At 43.5% G+C, this 25,826-nt stretch overlaps 2 protein-coding genes across 4 annotated transcripts; one reads left to right on the forward strand and one right to left on the reverse strand.

Moving 5' to 3' along the window:
* Positions 1-2,321: 2,321 nt before the first annotated feature.
* On the reverse strand, positions 2,322-25,563 carry tbcd (tubulin folding cofactor D). 2 transcript variants are annotated; one of them, XM_080511503.1, is made up of 40 exons: positions 25,442-25,563; positions 25,001-25,284; positions 24,856-24,906; positions 24,676-24,773; positions 24,471-24,572; positions 24,191-24,337; positions 23,180-23,235; positions 22,059-22,191; positions 20,978-21,023; positions 20,663-20,795; positions 20,370-20,500; positions 20,227-20,287; positions 20,059-20,133; positions 19,674-19,768; positions 14,966-15,122; positions 11,983-12,040; positions 11,867-11,896; positions 11,398-11,483; positions 10,777-10,857; positions 10,631-10,704; positions 10,413-10,530; positions 10,187-10,247; positions 10,072-10,094; positions 9,960-9,991; positions 9,807-9,869; positions 9,647-9,723; positions 9,409-9,490; positions 9,100-9,218; positions 8,915-9,003; positions 8,534-8,674; positions 7,720-7,803; positions 6,941-7,099; positions 6,688-6,826; positions 4,956-5,077; positions 4,248-4,325; positions 4,076-4,162; positions 3,895-3,982; positions 2,758-2,867; positions 2,586-2,670; positions 2,322-2,503 (listed from the first exon to the last, which is right to left on the reverse strand). In XM_080511503.1, the coding sequence occupies exons 2-40, from the start codon at positions 25,182-25,184 to the stop codon at positions 2,495-2,497; spliced, it is 3,564 nt and encodes a 1,187-aa protein (XP_080367629.1). In that variant the 5' UTR covers positions 25,185-25,284; positions 25,442-25,563; the 3' UTR covers positions 2,322-2,494. The 2 variants fall into 2 exon arrangements, with proteins under 2 accessions (XP_080367629.1, XP_080367628.1); XM_080511502.1 differs by having other exon boundaries at positions 2,322-2,506.
* Positions 15,725-19,582, forward strand: znf750 (zinc finger protein 750). Of its 2 annotated transcripts, XM_080511512.1 has the most exons (3): positions 15,725-15,948; positions 17,372-18,637; positions 18,741-19,582. In XM_080511512.1, the coding sequence occupies exons 2-3, from the start codon at positions 17,388-17,390 to the stop codon at positions 19,288-19,290; spliced, it is 1,800 nt and encodes a 599-aa protein (XP_080367638.1). In that variant the 5' UTR covers positions 15,725-15,948; positions 17,372-17,387; the 3' UTR covers positions 19,291-19,582. The 2 variants fall into 2 exon arrangements, with proteins under 2 accessions (XP_080367638.1, XP_080367637.1); XM_080511511.1 differs by lacking the exon at positions 15,725-15,948 and having other exon boundaries at positions 17,235-18,637.
* Positions 25,564-25,826: the final 263 nt, after the last annotated feature.

Genomic DNA, 25,826 nt, shown 5'->3' on the forward strand with positions numbered 1-25,826 from the left:
GGAATTTCCATCTGGCTGGGAATTAATTAAAGTCGAATTATGGGCCGCGGCAATATTGGACAACCCAGACAAATTCACAACACCTACGGAGAGCAGGAGTGAATGTGGCCTTGTTAATGAGCTCAGGCTCAGCCGCTTGTCAGGGACGCTGACTCAGCAGTTATTGGGCAAGACAGTGATAAGACAAATGATATAATAGCTTCTTTGTTGTGGCTGCAATTCTTCAATAACCTTTACATGCCATCGTCAATGCAACAGAAGTGCTTTGTGTCAAGGGTCTGCACTGCGTGGCTCTTCAGCTCCCCGAAGCTTTCATAAAATCATTTGTAAATAAACACTTTTTTCTTTTTTTTCATTTTTGTTCTGTTTTGAATGCCACTGTGATTTTCAAAAAGTCTAATCTCCAGGAGAAATCCATTCTGTCTGCTTTAGCAGGTAAAACCGGTAAAAATAAAAAACCCAGAATAGATAGAATTGCTAATATATATATATACAAATCCTCAAAAAACAAAACAAAAATTATTAAAGTGAAAAGATCCACAAAATAATGGTTTAAAAAAATCTAAAAATGGAAACAAAAGTTTCAAATATAATGAAGCATATCGGAATTGAACCTATGATATTTTATGAATGCAATCAGTTTTTCTATGTGTAGCAATTTTGAAAAAATCGTTCTTAATTTCAGAAAATCCTCATGTTTTGCGGCTCCAGACAAATGTTATTTGGTGGGATATCCTGAAAGACACTTTTGCTCATAAATGCTGCAGACCTCTGGTTCAGTGCATGTAAATGGAGAAAACACACAGAAGTAAGGCTCTCCAATTAAACAACCACAAACTTGACTTTGTATTGCCAAATTCTCCAAGTATGTTGACAAGAAAAGCCCACGGAAAACTATAGTTTTCACACCAAGGCTGTACAAATACTTACCCTAGTTTACTTATTGATGGAACATTAACAGAAGGGTGATGACTTACATATAAATGAACTTCCAAGTACGAAAACCATATTCAGTTAATATTGCCGAGAAGGATGACTGGCCTGTCTGACGCGATAACGTCATGACTCAGAGGTTTGGTTTCTGCTTTCTATGGTTCAGGGTAACGAGTAATCTGTATTTGAATCTCACCCAACCCATGACCCCGGAATGCAGGCGGGGGGCTGCAGAATGACCGTCCTCTGTTCCTCAGGGATGAGTTAAATGCAGGAAACAAATTTTGCTGTACGTTTGCTGTAAACATGACAAAAACAAAAACAACAACAACAAAGCGCTTCATGTGTCACAATGATTTCCAAGAAAATAGCATGAAAGAAAAAGTGAGTGTTGCACAAATATGACAAGTGAGGGAAACACACGGACAGATGTTGTGTTTACGTAACTTCCAGAGACTTGAGATTGAGTTACATTCATTTCCTGCAGACTTATTTTAAACGCGGCTGTAACGACTCGCCAGACCGTAACCTCAAAACATGTCTTCACCTAAGAATGTCATGATTCTGAGATTGACCCAAAAGCTTCACTGTGACTGTTGCCGCCCCCAAAATAATACAGATGATGTGAACTCTTTAACCGCCGCTGCTACACCACACACACACCACATACACTGCAGAAACCAACATCTTGTTACAAACACTTATGAAGAAGAAAAAAAAAAAACTTCACTCTCCATAGGAAAAGATAATCGAGTTACATTAATTATATTACACTCTGCAGAGAAATGTAATGCAATCTAGTGATTACCAGCTCGGGGAGTTTCTGACATGTTTGACGAGCAAACAACACCACCTAATTCTGAAATAATGAAACAATCGTATCTTTGTCAGTCGAGCTGTCTGAGACAATGTGGCCACTATCAGCCTCTAATGAGAGAGTCTGGACTAACGCTGACACAACAGGCTCTGTCCCACAGGCCCGAGACTCCTCCAGCTCCCGGCACCTCCACCGATGCAGAGAAAGTAGGTCTGCGCGGGACCTCGGGGGAAACCGGGCCTCAGCGGCATTCCACGCTGTGTGCCAAAACCGCTAAATGGCGAACCATTTCCCCGGAGTGGACGCGAGCCATAGTTTAAGTTTCACCTATCGGCAACGTTCGGGTTACAAGTAGACAGGCTTGAAAGAAATGACTTCCAGAGTGTCACCAGACTGTGACCTGAAATGGGACGCGTAAGGAAAGACCGGAGTGCAGGAAGTGACAATGCCAGCTTTATGCAGGTGTGGCTTGGGTTGCAACAAAGCAGTGATCCAAAATGATTGTTCAAAATGCTTTCTGAGCTGCCAAAAGAAACAGTAACGAGGAAACAAGTGAAATATTTTTGTAATTGAACCTTTATTTTCATTTCAACTGAGAATGAGGCGTTTCTATCGATTTATCTGGACGAAGCGGTAACAAGGAACAACGTCACCGTTCCTCAAAGTCCTGCGTCAGTTCCTCAATGTAATCATTAACCTCAGAATTATCCCTCTGCCCTTTTTCTGCAGGTTTTCAAAGGCCGATCAGGAAACCTGCTGAAAAGAAAGAAAGAAGGGAGTAAATAAAGAACCTTTTCGCTTCATTTGTACTCAACGAATAGTATTGACTGTTTACCTTGTTAACCAGCCGCGGCCTGGGAACTCCTAACCAGTCGCACATCTGGTTTCTGTGTGCCTTTACCGTTTCCAGGTCACTCTCCCTGCAACCCACAAGGGGCACGACCAGCATTTAACACACTGAACCGACCGAAGCTACTTCATGAAGAGTGTGCGGCGTCGCCACCGACCAGTTCGTGTCGCTCAGCAGCGTCATCACGTCGTCCAGCACGTCCGCCTCAATCACGTCGTCGTAGGTCAGGAGCATCTCGTACATCTCGCCGGCCGTGACTTTTCTTATCTAACGGTTGCCGGAAAGAAAACGGTTGCGGTTCAGTCTCGGTTCAGGCTCGTTGCTCGGCAGCTCTGTGGCCGCTAACATCAGCCTGATGTTAAACAGGTATGTTTACCATACGCACTAGTACTCGTAATAAACAAGAAGAACCGCCGTGCCTGGTGGGAACGTCGTGGGATTTGCAGGTATAAACAGAGGATTAGAGTAATTACGTCCTCATGACGGCGTTAAACAAAATGTCAAGTTGTTAAAAGTCACAGCGGGGGAAACACACGTCCAAAGCAAAGCTTTCACGAATTTCAGTGATGTGGGGTGAAACTGAGAGCGCTGAACGCCGCTTATAAATATCATTTCACCCCCGATGTTGACTCTATAGAAGTCAACGAAGTTGAACTAGATAAATATTACTACACTGCTTCATAAACAGTTGGTTGTAGGTAAATGTGGAAGTCCAGGCTACGGCTTCCACTGTGTCCATAAAGTTGTTTTGTGAATGTCTTGTCAATTCGTGTTGTGTCAAATTGTTCGATGTTTTCTACAAACTGTGCTTCACCTTCCACTCCAGTAAATCAGTACTTACATGGTCACATTCTGCATGATTCATTAATTATTTTTGTATCGTGCACACATTTTTTTGGGGGGGGTCATTATTATACACATGATTTTGTCATGTGAAACTAATTCAATTCTTTTCATTTGATGTATAATTTATTTTTCAGTCCAGAGCAACCAGAGAGCCACATGTGGTCCTCGGGGCCCGTACATTCTCCAGGTCTGCTCCAATGGTGATGACTATTCCCACAAAATGTCTGGAAAAAAGCCGTCAAACAGTTCTGGACATATTTCCACCTGAATTGAAGTGGTGGACTGGCTGACGATGTCAGCACAGGCGATTTGCATCCTGGCAGCGTTACTAAAGAACACGAGAGGCTCAAAGCCTAACTTGATCATTTTGAGAAGTGTATGTGTTCCAGAAGAGTTGAGGGAAGTCTTGCGAACATCTGGTACAGATTGGTGTGCACTCCTATCTTACCACGGGGTATGAATGGCAGAGCAGCAGCAGCAGCTGGGTCAAGACTTTCTTCCTGACATCCCCGTGAAACTGCACCAGGCCACAAAAACTGGAAAACAACGAACGCGGCGAAGTCAGCTCCGACGGTTCCTTTTCGCGCTGCACATCGTGTACACATTTATCGATGAGGTGGGCGACTTACACAAATATGCAGGCCTGCAGTTTGGAAATATCTCTGGATTTTTTGAAGTCTTTGCAAAGGGCCAACAGTTCCACACAGAGGGGATGACTGAGAACACCGAGAAAGAAAACGTCAGTCTTCGCAGAGATCCGCATCTTTTTTTCTTTTTACGGTCAGCTGAGATAAAACTCACTTCTCCTGCGTGGTGAAGATTTCAAAGCAGCCGTTAGTGAGCATCTGATTGAACATCTTCAGGAAAGGAACCGACACACTAAAGAAAGAGAAATATGGTGAACGGACAGTTCTGAACACTCTCTACTTGCTTTTATTATAAATAACCCATATCACTTTTCAAAACTCACAAAGGCAGCAAATACAACACACATCCATGACTGAGAGATTGCTGGTTCAAATCCCTGCCCGGTAAGAGGTGCCTTGAAAAGTGAGAAGCAAATGTGTGTCCCCACCTTCACCACCACTACTTTGGGCCCTTGAGCCATGACCTTCAACTGCTCCTATCATGTGACGCTGAGGTTAGCTCAGGAAAGGAAGGGTCAAATGTAGAGGAATATTTTTTGTAAAGGGATCAACAAATAAACTTAACAAATGGAGCGTAATGTATTTTTAAAGCTTAAAATTGGAGGCCGTGGTGTCAAACGCATTTTAGTTCAGAGGCCACATGCAGCCCAAATTCATCTGGAGAGGACCAGAGCAGTAAAACAGTGCCATAATAACCTTTAAACTCAAACTTTAACGTTTTTCTTTGGTGTGGCTCAAAATATATACATGATGAGAAATATCAATATTTTCACAAAACTAAACAAATACTACAGAAAAAGACTACAATCCCATCATAGAGCATCAAACAAAAGCACATATCTGTAATGGGCTGAGTGAGTACCGGTCGTTACGAAGATTGCCTCTGAAGATCCTCAGCAAGGTTTCTCCGAACTGTCCCAGAGCAGCGCTGTCCTGCTGGATGTTTCTCACATAGTCAAACAGGGAACGGGAGGAAAAATTCACCTGAATGAAAGAAGACGTGATGAGAGGTAAAAATGGAAATAAGATGGATTTTGAACATTAGGAAAAAAAAACCCCCGAAAAAACACAATTGTGCACTCAGCGCGCATGTGCAGCAAATAATGACTGTATTACAGTATAAACATCTCAAATGTGACTGTAAAACTAAACTAGTGTGTGGTTATAGCTGAATATTCAAACCTGGACAACACTGGGAAGAAAAAAACTAAACTACAGGGGATTGGTGATATGGGACAGCAGGAAGTGTTAAACTTTGACACTTGGATCATAGAAACACAACATTGCAACACAAGATCCTGTAAACAAATGAAGTTGTATACTAATACGTCAATGGGCTCTGCTGCTTTTGAGTTGCTTTCAATAAATCCAGTCGTGTGTGTGCGTGCGTGCGTGCATGCGTGCGTGCACACGGTCGACTGATGCTGAGATAATTCCTCAAGAGTTGGTAAACACTCCCGTCCCTCTCTGGCCGGAGTGTGTGTGTGTGTGCCTGTGGTGTGAGAACAGTAATCTTGGCCCGTGGACCGATGCAGCCTTGGCTCCGGCTCCTTCATGTAACCCTGTACAAACATACGAGTTTTCCCCGTCTCCGAGGACGTCTCTGTAGCAGAGAAAGGCCGGAGTACTGCGACTTGAAAGCGATCGTCTCTGAGGGAACGGGTCTCAAACCTCTATTGGCAGTCGAATTCAACTTTACTGGCCTCGCTGCTGCTGTTACAGGCCCGCACATTATTTTCTTTATTACACACTTTAAATACTAGAGGGTAAAAATAGCCTAAGCCTCTCAAATGCTTGGGAGCAGGTCCTCTTCTTAATGACATGGGGTTAGGTCTTCGGGGAGGAGGAGGAGGAGGGAGAACCTGATCGACTCCAGTTTCGCGGCTCTGGCTCAGCATGACGTTGAACAGAGTCGGGAGAGAAAAGGAGCAAGCGTATTTTTAAGATAAGACTGCAGATTTCACTACGATGGGGAATTCTTGAGTACACCCGAGTCATCGTTCCAACTCAAGGTGATTGGCACAGACGAGTGAACGCTGGCAGGGTGGAAATGAGTTACTCCGTCTGATATTTGACAGGTGCTTCACACACGCCCGACAAATTTGAGTGAATTTGACAGTAGACACAAGGCGCCCTCTGCTGGTGCAGACACTTCCTGAATGACAATTCTTCCCATCTATGGTCTATACTAGGTTATCCAACAAAAGCAGAGGCAACACAAACTGAAATTCACACTAATGTTTCATTTAGAAACCCCAATGAGGCTTAAATGTATGTTTTTTTTCACTGTGGGAGGAAATTAGAGTAAAAGAAAAATAACAACTGCATGCGCAAGGGAAACATGCAAATTTTACATGCAGAGGCCCCCAACTGGACTCAAACCGGAGATGTTTTCACTGCAGGGCTCACACACTAACCACTGGACCTGTTTGGATCCCAGTAGAATGAAAGATAAGTTGTAAAAATAAAGAATAAAAGATGTACTATCCACACCAGGTGTGTCTTTTCTTGATTTTCTGTGTTTTCCCTTCAAGCCGTCATCAATCTGCACACCCCACTGCTGCAATTCGATGATACTTTACGAGTAGACTCACTGTGGACTCGGTGATCCCTCCCACCGACACGGTGAACCCCAGCAGGGTGTGGTACTGATACTCAGGCAGTCCCAGCAGCTTGGCAATATACTGGAAGGCCTGGGATGGAGCATTCCAGTTCAGGCTGCTGGAGGTCTCACTTGAAACACAAACCAAAAGGAGATAAACTGTCACTGAGAGCTGATGCATCTGAGAACAACTGTTTCACATCAAACTACCATATTCTGAGTGCATTCATCGACAAGAGACTCACACAGGAAAAATATCCAACAGCTCCTCCCGGTGGGGAATGTGCGGTACAGCAGGCTCTGAGCTGTACAGGAGGCGAAGGAAGATGTTGCCGGCGTGGGCTCGATAACGGTCGATCTTCTCTGCTCCCTGCTGAGCAAGGCAGCACATCATAGGCTTTACCCTGCATACAGAGAGGTCAGAGATAAACATGCGCGCTATAAATAACATGCACGGTGTCCCTCCCGGGTCTACAAAACTGTTGGGTTATTTAAATCAGGGCAGAAAACATTATTGTTCTCATGATTTTAATACAATGCTCCTTGTAATCTAATTTGATTGGATTCATTTTAAATTATTTACTACTTATCCTCCTTTTAATTGCCTTTTGAAACCACTTTTACTTTCTTAATATCTTGTTTTATTTCTTTCATTTTAATGTAATTGTATTAATTTCTTTGCCTTTGTACAGCCCTTTGAATCGCCTTGTGTATGAACAGTGATATACAAATAAACTTGCCTTGCCTTTATATTATAAAAATGCACAGAATGCTGTTAATCAAAGTTGCAAAAATATAAATGGTCCTGAAAGTGTAATTTAATGACACTCTAGGGTTCAAATTTCAATGCATGTCCTCGAAAAGGTAAAAAAAAATGGTCTCAGTCTGCTTGATTGGTGGGCCTCAGGGCTTCGACAAACAAAGCGACAGCACCCCAAATTATACGACCCAAAAGGTGACACCGCGTATAGACTGTACAATCACTATGAACTCCTCGTCAACCATCAATCAAATCACTACTCACAGGTCTGGTGAAAGAATTTCTGGAGCACTGCTGGCCACGAGCAGAGTTACATCCATCAGACCGGTCATTGCAGCTTCTCTTACCCTGGAGAAAGAGACAAACGGAGGACAGATTATAACCCGTTCATGGCACTGGCTCGAATCCAGCTTGTACTCACAAAACAAGGACATCAAATACTAAACAGCCATGTGAAAGGGAAGAGTTTAAAAAAATAATAATCCTAGCGTCTGGAAACCATTCCTTTGTGTGAAATACTGATGAGGACATTCATCTAAAAGTCGAAAACACAGAAACAGGCACAAGTAGCAAGTGAAACTCTTGATTATTGTCACCCTGGCGCTCGATTCAAAGAGAAATGTGGGATTGCTTGTGAGGGGGGAAAAGAAAGATGTAATCTTGCAATTGTATGCACACTAAAGGGAAAAGCCAACAGATAACTGCTTTCCTGTGTGGGTGTGGGTTGAGAAATGCATGTGGCGGTAAAGAAAAGGATAGTGGCGGAGAAGGTGTGAATGAAAATGAAGCGAAAACGCAGATTTGAAAGAAAGGAAAGAAAAGGTGAGCAGAGAGTGTGCGACAGGCAGCCCATCCCATGTTCTGAGGAAAAGTGACAAGCCGGGTGACATTCCTGGCGAGTCGGTAAGCGTGGCCTGAAGCTACTAGTGAGACGGGCATGTGTATCATGGCCCTATGCAGAGGGACAGAAAAACATCAGAGGCCTCAGGCGGGGAGCATTCTTAATCCCTGAGGCAAGTCTAAAGAGTGAGTGAGTGTATGCGTGTATGCGTGCGTGTGTGTGCGCGTGCGCACTCACCAGGCCCCCACGTCCCCCCTGCTGTCTGTCGTGTAGTCGCTCATGCTGCTGAGCAGCACGCCGTACACCTGGGCCACATTCTCGGAGCACAGCGCGGAATCCGGTGAGCCGTGTGCGCTGACGCCGGCCTTCAGGCACACCCTGAAGGGGGATTAAAAGGCAGGAGTTGAAAAAGTATTTCCAGCAAAAAGACGAACTACAATCAGCGAAACGGACCGACGTGCCATTCAGGTCCTGCAGGTAGAGTCAGTCGATTGTTTATTTTAGCATTATTTTAGCCCACACAGCTGAGAGTTTAGACTAACAGACAACACAAAGAACGGGGGGGGAGCTTCTCGCCATAAAATCGCACCATCAAAAGTAAAATATATCAATTCTCACTGAGCAATGGCTTTCACGGCATCCCTCCTGGCTTCAGGAAATCTCCCCTCCTGTGTGAAGGCACACAGCTGCTGGAGGCCTCCGAGAATCTGGCAAAGACACACAGACGAACAAAGCACGTCGAGCGTGAGCGCTGAGGCAGTGAGGCGTAAGGCTGCTCGGGAAAACGTCCCCGCGGTTCACACCTGCTTGAGTTTGCCGTGGATCATGAACGTCGGCAGGCCTCCGAGCGCGAGGGCAGAGCCGCACCGAGTCAGCATCTGAGGATTCTGCAGGCCTTCGATATACTGAGACACCAGGACGTCTACACGCACACAAAGTCAGTCCGTGAAGAGAAACCACACTGTGCAGAGGCTACTTGAGTAAAATCAGAGATCGCAGAAAAGAAACTCAACCTGCTGGGTCAACATAGTATCAACACCTGCTTCTAAATGGATTCTATTTTTTCGTTGCCGCAACTGCTTACATGTGACAGTTTAATAAAAGGAACCTACCTTGCATTTGCGAGTCTGCCTGACCGTCCTGGGTCTGGTAGTTCTCCTCACACAAGGCAGTCAAGGCCGATACTACCGCGAGCTGCACAGACAATGCCGAGTCATGAAAAGATCAATCTTCTTGTACAACACCTAAAAAGGGCTCAAAAAAGGGCTCAACTGCCATGTGAAATAAAATATCTTTATTCTCTGTCCTGTGGTAATGCTTTGCTTCTATATAAAGAACTACTGCGTTTACCATGACAACGTCCTTCGCTTTACTAGAAACCAGATGAAGAGTGTTTATGGTGTCGTCGATGATTCCCTGCCAGCCGGCTGAAACACAGAGATATTTTAGCTTTGGTTTTACTAAAGAAAACAAAGAAAAACAAGAGCAGCTGATTAAAAGAATTACTTACTGATCACAGGGTCATTCTTAAAGGGCATTTTGGACAGCGACAGCTTTTCAATGAGGCTACATACTGTAAAAAAAAATAAATTCAAAAGTCATAGTAAGTAATCATACCGCACTGCATTGTGGGTAAGCAGCATCTTTTGCAATTGACACTTACTTGCTGGTCTCATTAGCTCTCCACCAAAACCCCTGCGCAATAAGTGCAACACAAACGTTAGTTTATTTGAAAATCATGCCAGCACAAATCAAAAGTGACAATTTCTGCGTACCTGTATCGTTTTTTGTCGTGGAGCTGAGAATGTCAACAGATGCAAATTAGCAGGACTTCCTCTTCACTTTAAAATCAACATTTCTGTTCATTCTGTCACTCTGTGCTCCACTTACTTTCTGGTGAATGAGCTTCAACGCTTCCACACATTCTGGAGAAATAAGGTCCACCACAGTCCTTTATGGAAAAAAAATAACAAGAATACAAATGTGGTCAACATACCACTATTTATTTTAAATTATTTTGTGTATTGCAATGGCTCCATTGTCAGCAATCATCACCACTGCCCACTTTTAGTTTTCGGTTTAAATAATGATGTGACAAATGTATCTACCGACCAACCTGTTGGTCTGAAGGCCCACTTTGTACAGAGCGTGGATGATCTCACCACACGCCAGGATGGCTCCATGTCGACCGTGGAGGTCGATCCCCACCGCCAAGGGCAACAGCTGTGGCAAAACTAAAAACCAACAAAGGAGAAGGAGCTAAGTGCATGCGCATGCATGTCAATTATCTGTTTCAGCCATTGACTGGGGAACAGGTAAGGTGACATTGTTTACCTCTGGTTGCCATATACTCGGGCGCTTGAGGCGTCAGGTTATGGAGGGCTTGAGTGGCGCGCTCTCGAATCACGCTGCCGGAGATTTCAAAGTTGTATTTCTTTGCGAGCGAGGCAAATTGACCACAGCACAATTATAGCACTCACCCATCCCAGTGGTTGATCTTCATGGCTACTAAATGGTCGATCATGGCGTTGGTGTACTCGGGGAAACCAGCGATGTAGACGCTTTGGGGGAAAACAAAAAGCCTTAGCGGCATCAAAAAACAGTCCCGGCTTTGGTCACATCGCCATAACCACTCAAATCCTTTGAGCCAGCATTAATTAGGTCTTGCACGCAGTTCAGTGTGCATTCGTACCCCGAGGCTATCATCTTCCATGTGTCCTACTTAATGACTTGCTCTGCTGCATGCAACAGTTCATGTCAGAGATGATGATTGCTTCTCCTTTAGCTTTGAGTCACACATTTCAGACATGTATGACTCAGCAAAAACTTAAATCCTCGTTTACTAAATATGCTCTCAATTATGAGTAGTTCGAGCAAAAGCAAGGTTTGTAGGAGATCGCTGGGAGACACACAAGGAAACAAGAATCATTTCTACCAGTGACATTTCATACCAACATTTTTTTTGCTGTGCCGATAACAAACCAAAAATCTATTGCAACTCCACTTCAGTATTTAGTCACTGTAGATCAGGCGTTGTGCAGTTTAAACTCGACTTGGTCAAACCCTCAACAAGTAAAAATGTTGTAAAGACTGTTTCTCACCTGATGTTCAGATAGCAGTTGGTGAGCTTTCCAACAGCATAATAATCTGCTGCTGTCACAATGTCAATACCGTGAGGAAACGTCCCCTGTTGACATACAAGAAAATAAATGGGTTTTATTTTCTTTTTTTTGTTTAAAGGAAAAAATAGGAAAAAAAATGTAATATTTTTATTGCATTATATTTAAGCACAATCAGTACTTTTGAACAAAAAGCAAATAATCATGAGGCATTAAAAACAATTTGTGCTTTAGTTCCAAATGTATCAAGCATTCAGGATTCTGAGGGGTAATGGCTCAAGGTCAATTGGCTAATTGGATATCCGCCACAGGAAGACTAATTCCTCTGCTTCGAAAGCTTTCCCGGACAAGGCAAGTTGTGGCACGACGTGGAGATTTGGCAACAAATAAGCTTAAAATCACAGTCATTCTGTTCACCGGCATTCAGGTCGTCAATACTTCAGTCACAAACCTGTCTGCCGACATTCTCCTGGAAGGCGGCCTGGGACAAAATGAGACATAAAATGAAATCCAGGAAACTGTATAACCTCGGGTAGGTGAGCCTAAGATGTTGACTGGAGAACTTACAGAAGCGGCTCTGCGGCAGTTGATGTCCCGGTCGAACACGGCAGTGATCAGTAAAGCTCTGCAAACCAAAAAAAAACACAGAGTGACGGGAGGAGACCTTTCGCTTCCTTCTAGTGAATGATTATTTCATTATTTATTTTTGGTACTTTCATCATTTACATGTAAATTTGGCTATTAGGCCTTTGTTAAAATCTTGTTGCCACGTTATATAATCTTTGGTCTGAGTCGGAGGTTCAGCCACCTACTGAGACACCGACAGGCGTAGTGGTTAACCTGCTTGTCTCACATTGAGAATGTTCCCGGTTGGAGTTTGCAGGTTGTCCCTGTGCGAGCGAGGGTTTTCACCCGCTTCCTTCCACAGTACTCTGATGTGGTATCTGCACAACAAACTCACAGCAGCCTACTTACTGTAGTGACACTGTCATTATTTCTGCACTTTTCTCATGCACCAACACTTTACTGACAGCTTATTAATTTGATTAAAATTGGTGAGTCAGAATGACATCGTCTGAGTTTGGATTGCATCATGACCACAGCGTCGATTTCTACTGAGACACGCAGGTTTCCAGTGAAAGCAGCCACATTGTGACAAACCATGACTCCACTGCGGTGCTGCAGGTTGTGATTACTCACATGTCAACCTTGACATCCCTCCACAGCTCTCAATACAAATGGAGACACAGGCCAGGGATTTACAAGTTGGGCTTCACACCCTGAACCTAATACTTTTAACTTAGCATGAACAAAACATTTTTTGCAAAAGGGAGTCGTCCTGCAGACGGAAGCACGCTGAGATAAAGGTCAAATAAAGAGCAGTGTTGGCCTCGAGGTTATAGAGGCCAATTTGGGATTAGAAGTTCACAGGTTCAATCCCTAATGTGGTGCCATTAACATTAATATCCTATAATCATGCTATTTGAGGGAAATTGTGAACATCTCTGTTTGAGACTATTCATTTCAAATGAGGCCTATACACCAGCATGTTTTAATTTTATTGCACAGCATGGATTTGGTGTATTCCCCTGCTTGAGACAGCTAAAAATGGTAAGAAAATGTCTGTGATTATAATTATAGTTCTTTAATTTCTTGATTTCAACAAAAAACCTGGTTTCACTTTACAAAACAAACCAGGAAAAATGTAAAAGATGTGTTATGTTCATCTTCAGGAGTGTTTTGCAGCTTCAGTCGATTTAGATGTGGTGGGAGGGGCAATTATAATGAGAGGGGGGGGTGATGGAGATTGGAATCTTACAGCAATACACTGAAACTAACTCATGCTGGCTTTCTTCATCCCTTGTATAGCTTTGTCAAACATCATTATCCAGCCGTCACTAACTGAATATGCCTCATGAGCTTGAAAACAACACACCTGATAACTTTCTGAACAACGCTGAAAAGCATTTTCTCACTTTTCTTCAACTGTTAAGAATAAAAACCTCTGTGTTTGTGCGTGTGTGTGTCTTCAAGTCACTCGGTCCCACATGCAAAAAAGTGAGCTTTCTGTAAATGTCATCAAGCTGTGACGAATAGAGCAGGAGCCAGCTTGTTTTTGCATTTCTTGCCAAACGGCGACCGAAACCTACAACAGCAGGCGAAACCCGGCAATCCTGCAGGCTGGGGAGAGGGAGGGTGTTGTCGCGCCTGCTGATGCTAATTTGCTGGGGTTCAAACTGACGCCGCAGAGCTGGTCTGCACAGTTAGAAGCCGCAGGTCTGTACACGCACGGCAGGAGGACCGAAAATCTGGATGAGGCAAACCGTTACTATTGACAAAGACTGAACATAAGTCGTTGGATGATGGTGCACTTCTTTGCACTGGTTCAGCTCGCTTTTGAATCTTTCGTTTGGATTTTTTAAGCTGCCAGCACGGAGAGGAAAATACTTACTGAAAGTCAGTGTCACACCTTTGGGATATTCTGAAGGAAAGTTCACTTATAACAGGTTTAAAACTAAAAAAAGAAGACTGGAGTCCCAGCTATCATAAATTCACACACAGTTTTAGACTAACATTAAGGTATTTCTGGTGCGGGACTAACGTGCGTGATAATTCTATCACAAATGCAACACAACACAAGTAAAAACTGCACACTTGAGCATTAAATCGAAAGGAATCAAACCCAAAGATGGATTGAAATCCTCAAACTGTTGAAGTGATTTCAATAAATGAGTTAATGTTCTCTCTACCACAGGACCCATAAAGGTTTTTTTCCAAGCAGTTTAAATGTGACTTGCCTAAAAATGTCGAGATGTTTTATATTTGGTTGTCTGCTGTTTATGTATGACTGGACATTAAACAATACAAGACCATATGTTCTAGTTACATGGGGACAGGCAATACTATTGCGGCACAGGGAAAAAAATTACTTTGAGTGAAGTTCTCATGCCAATTGTAAATGACGTGTCGTTCACAACGAGCTGCAAACAGAGAAAATCCTGCCTATTTCATCGGCTGTTTAGTAAATGTTATGATCTTTTGATAGTAGCACTTGTTTTAAGCAGCTAAGAAATGTGCAATCAGTTTTAATAAGTGAATTCTGTTTTCAAGTAAAGAGTGAACCACTGTTGTGGAAAAAGACATATGAGATGATATTGTGCGAATTGTGCAGGTGCGGTAATTGTAAAAGAAAAAAATTGTTTCGCATCAACAAAGTGTTTTCAGAGTGGCCAAAGCCAGGAAGTCTGATTCTCATTGGTTATTCAGAAATATATTGGAGTGAAATATGCTGGAAACATGTAAAAGGACAGGCTGTGTTCGCAAACTGACAAGACTGTGAGAAACTGTGTTTCCATCGACTGCAATTCATTCAAATTAAAAATGACAGAAGTTGAAAGATTTAATTATGAAATATAAGTGAGACTAATTGCAACCATCCGCACAGATTGCACAATTAATTAAACCTTTTTTTTCATGGAGCACAAACACATTCTTGATGGAGTGAAGCAACAAACACTACAAACAAAAGTGAAGAGAGAAGGGTGTTTACCTGGCAATCTCCGAGACAAAAGACACAAGCTCCTTGGGTTCGTACGCCCTGGCGAAAGACCAGCACACATAACAGGCGGCATCCCGCACGTTGGAGCCGACGCTACACGCGCCCCGCTTTTCCTCGTAGATCAGTGACTTGATAATGAGCGGCACAACTGCAAACAGAGTAAGCAGAGATACGAGTTGATTGACATCAAAAAAAGATTTTTTTTGAGATTTTGCTCCACAACATTATCGACTCAGAATAATTTGATTCTTAATCTGACTGAAGTGGCTGTTTAAATCATCATCAATCTATTGAAACAACTAAAGCAAATATGTATGCTGGTGGAAAATTGTTCACTGGGAAATTTTTCTATTAAAGAAATCGTTTTTTTTAATCAAGCAGGTCAAAAGCATGTGTTCATGATTGTGTTCACGATCATGAACACAAGCTTGTGCCTAATTTCTACTGCCGAAGCCATCAGTAATACACATTTCTGATTTCAAATCAATGAATCAGAACACAATTTATGATGGTAATAAAATGGACGATATTCACAAGAAAAGTGCACTTCTATCAACTTTTAACATTAAGCATAAATATGCAAATATGTTGTTGTCAGCAACCTCAGGGGAACTTTAAACATTGTCATCAGACAGAGGAGAGAGTGGTCAGTCCAGAAAAAAAGACAAAGATGGAGCGACAAAGAGCAAGCAGGAGAAAGAGCCCCCCCCACCCCCCCCCCACCCATGTAAATCATTGCTTGAGGCCTGACTAATATCGGGTACATCAACGTTGCCCGAGGGCGCTGCTGTTTGGGCTGAAACTCCGCCCACGACTGAGACAACACCTCAGAGAGAGGAACTCACCACACAAGTAACATCAGTCACAAACGAGCTGTGTGAACTCAAGAGTTCATATTGAGACGGGACATCCACGCTCCGACACCGGTTGTGAACCGGAGAGCATTCTTCTGCTTCTCCTTCTACAAAAAACAGGTAATCTTTTGGGTTGGTTTTTTTTCCTATTCTTGTGCTAATTTGCTACCAAAGAAGCAAAAGTCAGATTTATTTATGGACTGTCGATCACCGTTCAAGCCTTTCTGTGTTGTCGGATGAGACATTTGCAGTGGTTCTGTTCAGCAGTTTGAAAAGTGTGTTCATGTGCAGGTGGAGGCTCGGCGTGCACCTGTCGCTGCTTCTTAATGAGCCGCTGCTTGAGCTCCTGAGCTGACTCCACAACATTAACTATCGGGCACTGCTGAATACTTTCTCACAAAGGGAGAAATACTCTGATTAAATGTTCTTCATTTCAAAATGACCAGTTCATACCAATAGAGCTGAAAATATACAGAAATATTTTTAAGGGAATTTTTTATTATTTTTTTTTTTTTACTTTAATTTAGTTTTCAGAAAATGTTATAAAAGAGAATTTCCATCTGAATTGTATGTTCTTACGAGGGGAGTGGCTCTGCCTTGCTACCACAGTTGGAGAGAAACTTGAGTGACAACTTGTTGCGACAGCACATGACAATCAGGTTCCACCATGCACACCCAGAAACACAGCTTTAGGTGATATTTCATTTCAAAAGAGGGCCCGAGGGGTTTCGGATGCCATTGCCTTCCTCTACTGAAATGGCTCATTTCAGGAGCGATGACTTGGCTCTTTCAGCTTAATGAGAATGGTGTTACTGACATAACATCAGACAGTTACTTTAAACATTTTCTGTATTTCCACGGCTGGTGAGCTCATCAAATGATGAATGCATCCCGCAGGTGTAGTCATGGGAAGCAGGTGGCTGGTGGTTCCCACGCCGACAGCGCTGAGTTTAGTAAGGTTGAGGTGGAAAGCAAGTCCCTGCATGCCCTCCGGGGTCGGTGCTCGTGTGCGCAAAGTCTGCCTGCCTGGTGCCTTAGTGCCTTGGCAGCTCTTTTAACATCTCTGGACAAATGAGCCCAGCGATACCCAAACGGACTGACAGGTGAACAAGCAGAGCGAGCGGAGCCGTTCGCGGGCTGCTGCCAATCAAGTCCGAACTAAACTCAGATCCTATTGCACCTATGCAAATGAGCAAGTGACTATTTTGCATACAGGTATTCCTATTTAAACACTTCTCTGTTTGGTACACAACCCTGTGCAAAGCAACAGTTACAGAAATACATTAGCCTGAGGGTGCAGTGTTTTTGCAGCAAGAGATTTTTTTTTTTTTTTTGCCAAGCAGCTGAAGCAGGACTCGGAGACAAACCTTATGAAAGTTTGATCCTCCTGAACCAGTCAGACGACTCTGAACAGACTCAGTATTGTCAAGCTCAGTGACAATCTAAAACAAAAAGTGCAATGATGTGACGCTGCTCGTATCTTTCACTTCAGCCGAAATTCAAACATTTACTAACGCGGTCACTGTATGTCTTGCCTTCTCAGAAACTTTGCCATTCAGATGGAAACCGCCAAGGAACGCAAGCCAAAAAGGCCCCACTACATTCCCCGACCGCCCGGCAAACCCTTCAAGTATCAGTGTTTCCAGTGTCCGTTCACCTGCAATGAAAAGTCCCACCTCTTCAACCACATGAAGTATAACCTGTGCAAAAACTCCATCTCGCTGATGTCGCAGAAAAATGGACAGACAGCTCGACAGATCAAAACTGTAGCTAAGGCAGCCCCAGTCAGGCCTAAGGATTGTAGAGACACATCCCCAGCAGCTCAGACTGACAGTCCTGAGGAACAAGAAGTTGTGGAGGACAAAGACGAGAGCCAAGATGACACGGAGGAAGTTGATGTTGGGCGTGACAGTCCAGTAAATAAGGACAATGAGAGTGTGGCAAAATCAAATACGGCGACAGACGGTGAGAACAGGGAGTGTGACGACAACAAGGATCTGCCACGGCCGTCTGCCTTCTCCCCTGTCACGCCCAACCGTGACGGGGCAGAAGTCTTCAAGCCGCCAGTGCCACATGCAGAGGATTCACAAAACCCCGTCCCGACTTTCAACCATCCAGGCTTCCCTTGGGGCCCGATTCCACCACACCTTCCCTTAAAACCCCTCCCCGCTCTCATGGTACCCGAGTACCCTCCGTACCTCCTGCCTGACCGACCCCTGTACCCACCATACTACCTCCCAGGAAACCACCACATGAATGAGCCAAACTCTTCTTCCTACCCCACGGAGTTTCTGAAACATCAGAGGGCTGTGGTTCAACAACCCATCACACAACCTCACACTGCCCCGTTTCCCCCTTACCCATACAGATACTGCCACCCGCTTCACCCGGGAGCCCCGCTCCCGTACACGTTATACAGACCCCATGAGCTTCCATTGCCAATTGCAGGACCTAGATATCTTTCTCTGGATGTGTACAGCCCAACCCTTGGCCCTAAGAATTATGACTTGTACATGCATTCACGTTCCACTGACAACCACCCACAGACTTCTCCACCTGAAGATGGCCACCATGGCCAAAGTGGAGACAAAGCGACGAGGCTGAGCCCTAAAGAAGGCTGCTCCGCACTGGGGTCCCCTGATAGACCCAGTCAAGCACACATCATCCAAAGAGACACAGAAGCCCCCCAGTACACCCAAATGGGTGAGTCGCAGACTCCTCCTCAACCAGGACACACGCCGGCGCAGCCGCTCAAAAATGACAAGAGAGAGGATGCCTCAGTGGAACAGTCGCTGCAGGTGGATGAAGGGTGCGTGAAATCTTGAGTTCTGTTCATTTTATTGAGCACAGGCGTTCATTATCTGTACTTGAAAGATTTTGTTTAACTTTTGGTTTTATCGTTTCTTTTCCAGGTCAAGTGAGAGCAGACTATACTCCTCTGTTTCTGACTCAGGTCCTCACACACGAGTGCAAGAAGATTACGCGGACGGCACGGACGACCTGGCCCCCCTCAACCTCTCGACAAGGAACCAGGACAAAACAAAAAAACCTGATCAGGCATCGAGGGGCTCTGACGCAGAGAGATTAAAGGAGAATGAGGTGCCTCTGAACCTGAGCCTTCGAGCTCCTTACAGCAGCCCCGTGCACATCTCCGCCCTGAGCGGAGCAGGCAACGAGCTGCAGGAAGAACCTTGTGACCAAAGGCAAACTGCAGCTTTGGCACTTTGTCAGCTTGCCATCGCGGGCTCTGCGGTTTCTTCATGTGACTTCGGCTCTGTGGCGAGGCCTTCAGATGATGCCGTGAGCGCTGCTTCAAAACAAAACGCCAAGCAAAGGAGCAGGGTTACGGGAAGAGGCCTGAAAAGAGCAAGAAGTGGTCATGTTGAAAGTAAATGCCACAAACCAAACAAGAGAGTCAAAGCACACGGGAGGGCTCTGCGGAAGAGGCCTCGCTGCTGTTAGCAGAGCCTCACTTTGACTCGTGTGAAGGACTGAATATCTCTCGCTTTTATTGCTGCAAGCCTCAACAACAAAAGATTCCAGACTGCCTTCATGAAGCACTGAACATTTCTATTAGTGTAGCAGGAGTTGATGTGACATGTCAACAGCACTGCCACAAGGATATACATTAAAATGATGTTGGTTAAACACCTGCTCTCAGCTCGCCTGTTTTGTTAGCAGTAGAATCCATTTTCCAGAAGTGTAAAGCTGTTATTGTAGTGTAGAAAACGGACCAAAAAAAAAAAGTGTAGTGTTGTATATCTTGTCAATATGTTGAATAAAATAAAAAAAAGTTTGAAAGAAAAGCAGTCTCATTATTATCCATCCATGTTCAGTGAACATACCGTCTTTTAGTCTGGAGGGCAGCAGCAGTCCTCTTCTCCCAAGTTCGGCCAGTGCCAAGCAGCCTCCATGCCAAGCGTTATCTGTTTCCTGAAAGCTTTGAAAACAATAAACATGCAGAAGCATACAGCATGTTAGAGAAGATCTGGGCACTGCACCGCCCGCAGGCTGCGTGCAACTCTTTGGTTTCACTTGGAAGTGGCCAACTGAAGGTCACAGAGAAATTAATGCATCACATAATTTGTGCACATGATGCAGCACAATTGCTTGGCCTGACATACACTGTAATCTGTGCACCTGTCAGTGTTAGCTAGTGGCACCCACAATTAAAAAGTAATCAAAAAAAAAAAAAAAAAAACACCAACAAGCCTCTAGCATAAAAACTACCTGAAGCAGTCCAGCACTGATCCAACCACCTCATCGGCCAGCTCCTTGGGAAGCCTCCCAGTCACCCGCCCAATGCTGAAGGGTTAGAAAAAAAAAACACAAAATAATTTCAGAGGATAAAAAGAAATGTCAAATATATGGAGTACCATGCAATATTTGAACTGTTACCCCTTTGCTGCAGACCAGCGCACAATTGTTTTCTTATCTTTCAGTCCCACCAGGAGATGCTCTGTAAAATAAGTCATCAAAGGTTTGTTTTCTTTCACAACATTGTGTAAACATTTTGTAATTTAGTGGAGACATATACTGACCAATAACCATCTCCAGTTCCTCAGGAATGTCATAGTCCTCCTCTTGTTCTTGTACTTCCATGTCCGGACTCACAGCAGCCGACTGAGAGATGGAGAGGTTTGCTGCAAGGGACCGGCTGCCTCTCTGGTACCTGCAAACAAAAGTGTTCTGATGCACTTCTTTCAGATCCAGTAATGCATCAATGAAGAAAAAGATTTTATGCAACAATTATAACCCAATATGAGACACTGCCACAACCATCACTAAGTACTGAGGCGTGGCCTTGCATGTACTGTATAGTGTGGCGTCTGACCTCCAGCCAGCCAGTCGTGGCTTCAAGAAGGTGAGGCCGAGCCTCTGGATGAGTTTGATGCCGAGCTTCCTCAGCATGGCCTCACTGCTCTCAGAAAGACGTCTCTGCTCCAGACACTGCAGCACTGTCGGGGCTAGGAGAGCAAAATACCCATAAGCCATTTACATTGAAGGAAGTTTGTGAAAGTGTATCAATAAAATATAATAATATACAATACAAGAAACAAGATTTACATCCGAGTTTTTTTAGTCTGTTGCATGTAGTCTTTCTTAAATAAACCATTGCTGATGAATAAAAGGCAAAAGAGGAACCTACCATGGGATAGGAGGTCATCCCGTTTTCCATGTTTGAAAAGCTTTGCCTGTAAGAAAGAAACAAAACTATTGAAATGAACTGAGGGAGAACGTGGGAATAGTAGCATTAAAGGATGAGTCTATCCATCTATCCATCCATTGGCTATGTCTAACTCAGGGTTGCAAGTGGTTGGAGCTGCTCTCTCCGGACAATATGCAAATTGTACAATGTGTACACCCTAGACACGTTGTCAGTCATTCACAAGGCAACCACAGGCAGTCGCACACAATTTTATTTGTGCATATGATGAATCTAAAGACGTAAATACACCTTTATTTGTACTGAATACTCCGGGAAAACCTCTCCTTCTCCAAGTAGAAAGTGCAAACGCCAAACAAAAAGGCACCACAGCGTAAAATCAAACTGGGATATTCTTTCTGTACAGCACACATATAAATGTATGGTCATAACTTAGAAAAAAAGTATTTTAATTTGAGAATTCACACCCTTTCTAAACATTTTTTTTGAAGGTGTGCTGAAGCACTGATGAACTGAACACACGGAGCCTGTTTTGAATGCCCGGAGCAACACATAGGCACCAGGGTTCATATCCAAGACATTGGGTAAAAGAACACTTTTTAAACATGTTATTCAAGTTCATGTGCCAACATTATGATCACAATGTCCTCGCTCTAGGGCTGCATTACATTAGATTAGCTTACACAAATCAAACGGAAAAGATGCACTATCATTTACAAACATATGCAAATAGGGATATTATGTGGCACAAATATGTTTTATAATTATACTACGAATCCTCCATGTCAATCATTTAGCATTGGAACAAACGCACATCAATAACTTGAAGCAACAGATCCCACAAACGCAACAGGTGCATTACACACCTGTTAAAATCCCATGGGGTGTTGTAGGAAACATACCAGTCATGTCAGCTCTTGTAAGCTCCACAAACTACCGTCTGCATATTTGAATACAGCGCCAGCAGATTACAGTGGCTTAAAAAAAACACACACACACGCACACACAAACAACTGGGCATGCAAACAAGACTGCTGCATGACTCCAGGGTTTCTGTGTTTACCAGAGACTGCAGAGCACCGTCCAGGACGCTAACGGTGTTTATTGAATCATCCTTCGCCTGGGAAATCGTAGTTAGACTCCAGTCCAAAAACTCCCCCAGGCACTTTTGTTGCACGTCAGGGCGAGCCAAGAACCTGCACAGTCACACATAATGAGAATACCTTAAAATGATTAACAGACACAGGCAAAGACATTTCAAAAGCAATCCTACCCTCTACTGGCCAAGAGAATTAACTACATGTGACCGGTTCAGATCTGACGAGAAGGTTTTTTGCGGGACATGAGAGAAGCCAGATCACCTGTAAGAGACCCAACAGAAAAGCTCTCGACAAGTTTCAAGCCTGAGCCTTCATGTTGTGAGGCGACAGAACAAATTAACCATACTGCTGCACTGATTATGCAGAAGATAAGGAACTATGTCCCTCCATCCATCCTGGGTGATAGTTTAATTAAGTGAGGGTTGCAGGATGGTTGAGGTCATCCCAGCAAACAGTGGTGAAGATGGAAAAACAGAGAAGTCAAACAATACCACAAACTGTCATTCAGCAGTTTCCACAGTAGGCGCAGAAGACATAATAATAATCATCATCATCATCATCATAATAATCCCTTGCATTCCAATAGGGTCTCGCCCAGCACGGCTTGGGTTTGGACCCAAATCATCATAAGTGAAACAGAGACACACTTCAGTGTTGTCAAGTTTCTACAGAGTTTGTCAAAAACCTGTTCAACATTAGACTTAATGCTTATGTCGACGCAGCATATAAAATGGAAAGTCCAATGAGAAAATCTAATCCAACTTCAAACAGTCAATTATTCTAACATCGCCTATTTGGATTTTAACCAAACCAAAACAATCACACAGTCACAACTGATTAAACAAAACGAATGATTAATGCCACAAACCTTGTCCACGTTTATGCATTACATCACACAAAACTTGACATAATCTATTACAGGAGCTATAATTTCTATTCACTGGCTTTGTGAAATGATCGACTAATGTAAGTTAAAAGTTGTATAAGACAACACTTTATATAATCCCCATGTTGCAAATAAACTCTGACGTGACTCGAAATATTACTTTATAGTTCATTTCCAGTCTGATATTGAAGCACTTACTTTGACACCAGAACTGAGGCAGCGTCTCTGGGAGTGTCGACCACGACAAGATAATCCTGTAAAAAAAATAAAAAAATTAATCCACACAGTATGAAAACAACTTTGTCAAAATAGAGTGATACATGTACAAGCTGGTACATAAAAACAAATATATATACAGACTTTGTAAGGAATAAATACAAAGCTGGTGCATTGTTATTAACTTACCATAAATGTTTATTTGATCACTTCAGTTTGAACAGATTTACTGTTGTTTTGTGTCGGATACTATTGAGAAATGTGTTGTTGTTTCTTTAAGGTATGTTTTCTTTGAAATGTTTACAATTGTCTTGGTGGTCAGATTGGAGCCTCTTAGATTTTGTCCCACAGGCCTGATGTTTGATACCCCTGTTTTAGGCTACGATCATATTGCAGGTCTTGACGCTCAATTACGATTTCTTGCCGAGATCCAATTTCTTTGTGTGACCTCCAATCCGACTGCAGTGTGAACATTGTTCGAGGTGTGACGTTACTCCCGATTACTCCGTTTACAGAAGTAAATATGGATGGACAATCTCTGACACAAAACCTCACAATTTTTCCAAAGACTAATCATGTCACCTGTGTCTACCATGTCCGATTCTTCGTTTTTTTCCCCCTCTCAAATTTTGGCAGTGCCGCTTCCTCAGGCAGATTTGTGTTACGTCTCATGTCTAAGATGTGGAAGTGGCATACATGTGGCTCGACCGTTCAGATGCAGTCACATTGAAAGACTTCAGCTACACATCTGATTTGGTAGGACATACAATCAAGGCCTGAGTCGGGGGTGTAGAAATCTGAATTGCAACGTTCACACTGCCACACAACAGATCGGACACGTCACTTCAGAAAATCAGAAAATCAGAACTGGATCACATTTGTCTGCCGTGTGAACGTGGCCTAGACAGTTCTTTCAATTGTTGTTGAAAACGCAGACAAAACAATAGCTCCAAGACAGGACGTGTACATTGAAGACATTGTAACTAATCTTACCTTTGCAATAGTTAGAATACGACCCATGGTTGTCTCCCTGGGTTTTCCACTGTCTGACTCCATGTGACCGTCCAGACGAGAAAGATCAAATGGAATGAGGCACGTCATGGACAGCCACAACAATAGCATGTAGCGAGTCTCCCAAGTCTGGAAAAAAAAAAATTGATGAAGAACTCAAGAACTGAGAAAAAGCACACTAACCCAGGATGATGAAGTTAAACTATGCTGCAAATGCTTAACTTGAAGAGTCTCTTTTTAATGTAAAGAATCACAGCCTCACCTCAGAGTGTTTGGGATCCTGTCTGGACAAAAGGTCCAAAACTGGTTGTAAGTCGGCCACTTCGTGAGGGAGAAGCTGCATGAAGACTTTATAGCCTCTCACCTACACAAACGCAAATAAGAAAAGTTTATACAAAGTGATGGCAGAATTTCAAAGCAGGGACAGTGAATAAGATGAACAGTGTTTAGGGTTATTCATGACTGACCTTGCAGATGATGTAGAGAAACTTGAATCCCAAATGTACCAATGGTGGCGGAGACTGTTCATTTTTGATGATGTCTAATATCATGCTTAGCATCCACTCTAAATTAAATATGACAGTTAAACAAATGAATGAAAGGCACTTTATCACACATGCAGCACGCTGTTAGTAACAGTTGTGTACCGAGATGAGGATCCAGGAGACGAGGTTGCTCCTGGTACCTGTTCAGAATCACTGTTGGGGGAGAGACGAGAGAGATCTATCACCAGCAGCACTAATATTGCGATGCATCTTTTTTATTTGGGGTTTTGCAGACTGTGTTTCTCACGTAAGAATGTCTGTGTGGCTATCTCGCTCTGCACCATGTCTCCGTGAACTTCCGGCAGGCTGCTGATCAGAGCTCGTGCCTCTGCGCTCTCACTGAAGCCGCCCAACACACAAGTCTGAACAATAGCATCCTCTTCTTCTACTTCACCACCGGAGCACCCGCGCTCCATCTCCGGCAAGGCCATCCCTGATCGCTTTTCTCCGCCACACAGAGTGTTTCGATTCCTTGACGTTCAACTATTTTTCTCCCCCAGTGAGTCAGTTAGTTGTGGTCCTGGGAGGATGCTAATATTATTAGCATGTATGTCCCACAAATATACAAATCCGGATGAAAGAAATCACAAAGAAGCAACATTTAGCTACGAATGAGAGCTGATCTGGAAGTTATCGGTTTAGAAAATGACTTCAGTAAAATTTAAATGAAACAAAAAATAGAAAATACCTGTCATGGGCGTATTGATGAAGCTAACTGCTTGAAATGCGCATGAAATGCCCCAGTACGGAAAGAGGCGAGGGCCATCTGGAGCGTCTGTCACGTGACAAAACAAATCATACAAATTCAGTATTTCCTGTTGAAATCATTCCGCAACTTATCTCTATTGACGAAACAACCTGGTCGGCAGTTATGAAGGAAAGAAACGAAACTAGAGGTTTGCATTTCAAGAAGAAAATGCAAGTGTGAATGCTGAAAGTGTAAACGTTGTCTTTCGTCTTCCTCTTCACCCGAGCTCAACTGCAGTTTGTATCCGTGAATTTGCACTACCGCCATCTGCTGGTTCCAGCAAGTCCATGCCATTCCCACAGCTCGAAAGAAAGAAAGAAAAAAG

The sequence above is a fragment of the Blennius ocellaris genome (assembly GCF_963422515.1).
Source record: "Blennius ocellaris genome assembly, chromosome: 16".
Classification (NCBI taxonomy): Eukaryota; Metazoa; Chordata; class Actinopteri; order Blenniiformes; family Blenniidae; genus Blennius; species Blennius ocellaris.

What these genes read in the sequence shown, in the direction of transcription:
- znf750 (XM_080511511.1), top strand. Translation starts at nt 17,355, where the DNA reads ATGTCTTGCCTTCTCAGAAACTTTGCCATTCAGATGGAAACCGCCAAG. An exon ending in TCGCTGCAGGTGGATGAAGG is followed by an intron (nt 18,638 to 18,740) that starts GTGCGTGAAATC and finishes TTTCTTTTCCAG; the next exon opens with GTCAAGTGAGAGCAGACTAT.
- tbcd (XM_080511502.1), bottom strand. Translation starts at nt 25,184, where the DNA reads ATGGCCTTGCCGGAGATGGAGCGCGGGTGCTCCGGTGGTGAAGTAGAA. An exon ending in ACTGCCGCAGAGCCGCTTCT is followed by an intron (nt 11,897 to 11,982) that starts GTAAGTTCTCCA and finishes ATTTTGTCCCAG; the next exon opens with GCCGCCTTCCAGGAGAATGT. An exon ending in ATCTTCACCACGCAGGAGAA is followed by an intron (nt 4,163 to 4,247) that starts GTGAGTTTTATC and finishes CGGTGTTCTCAG; the next exon opens with TCATCCCCTCTGTGTGGAAC.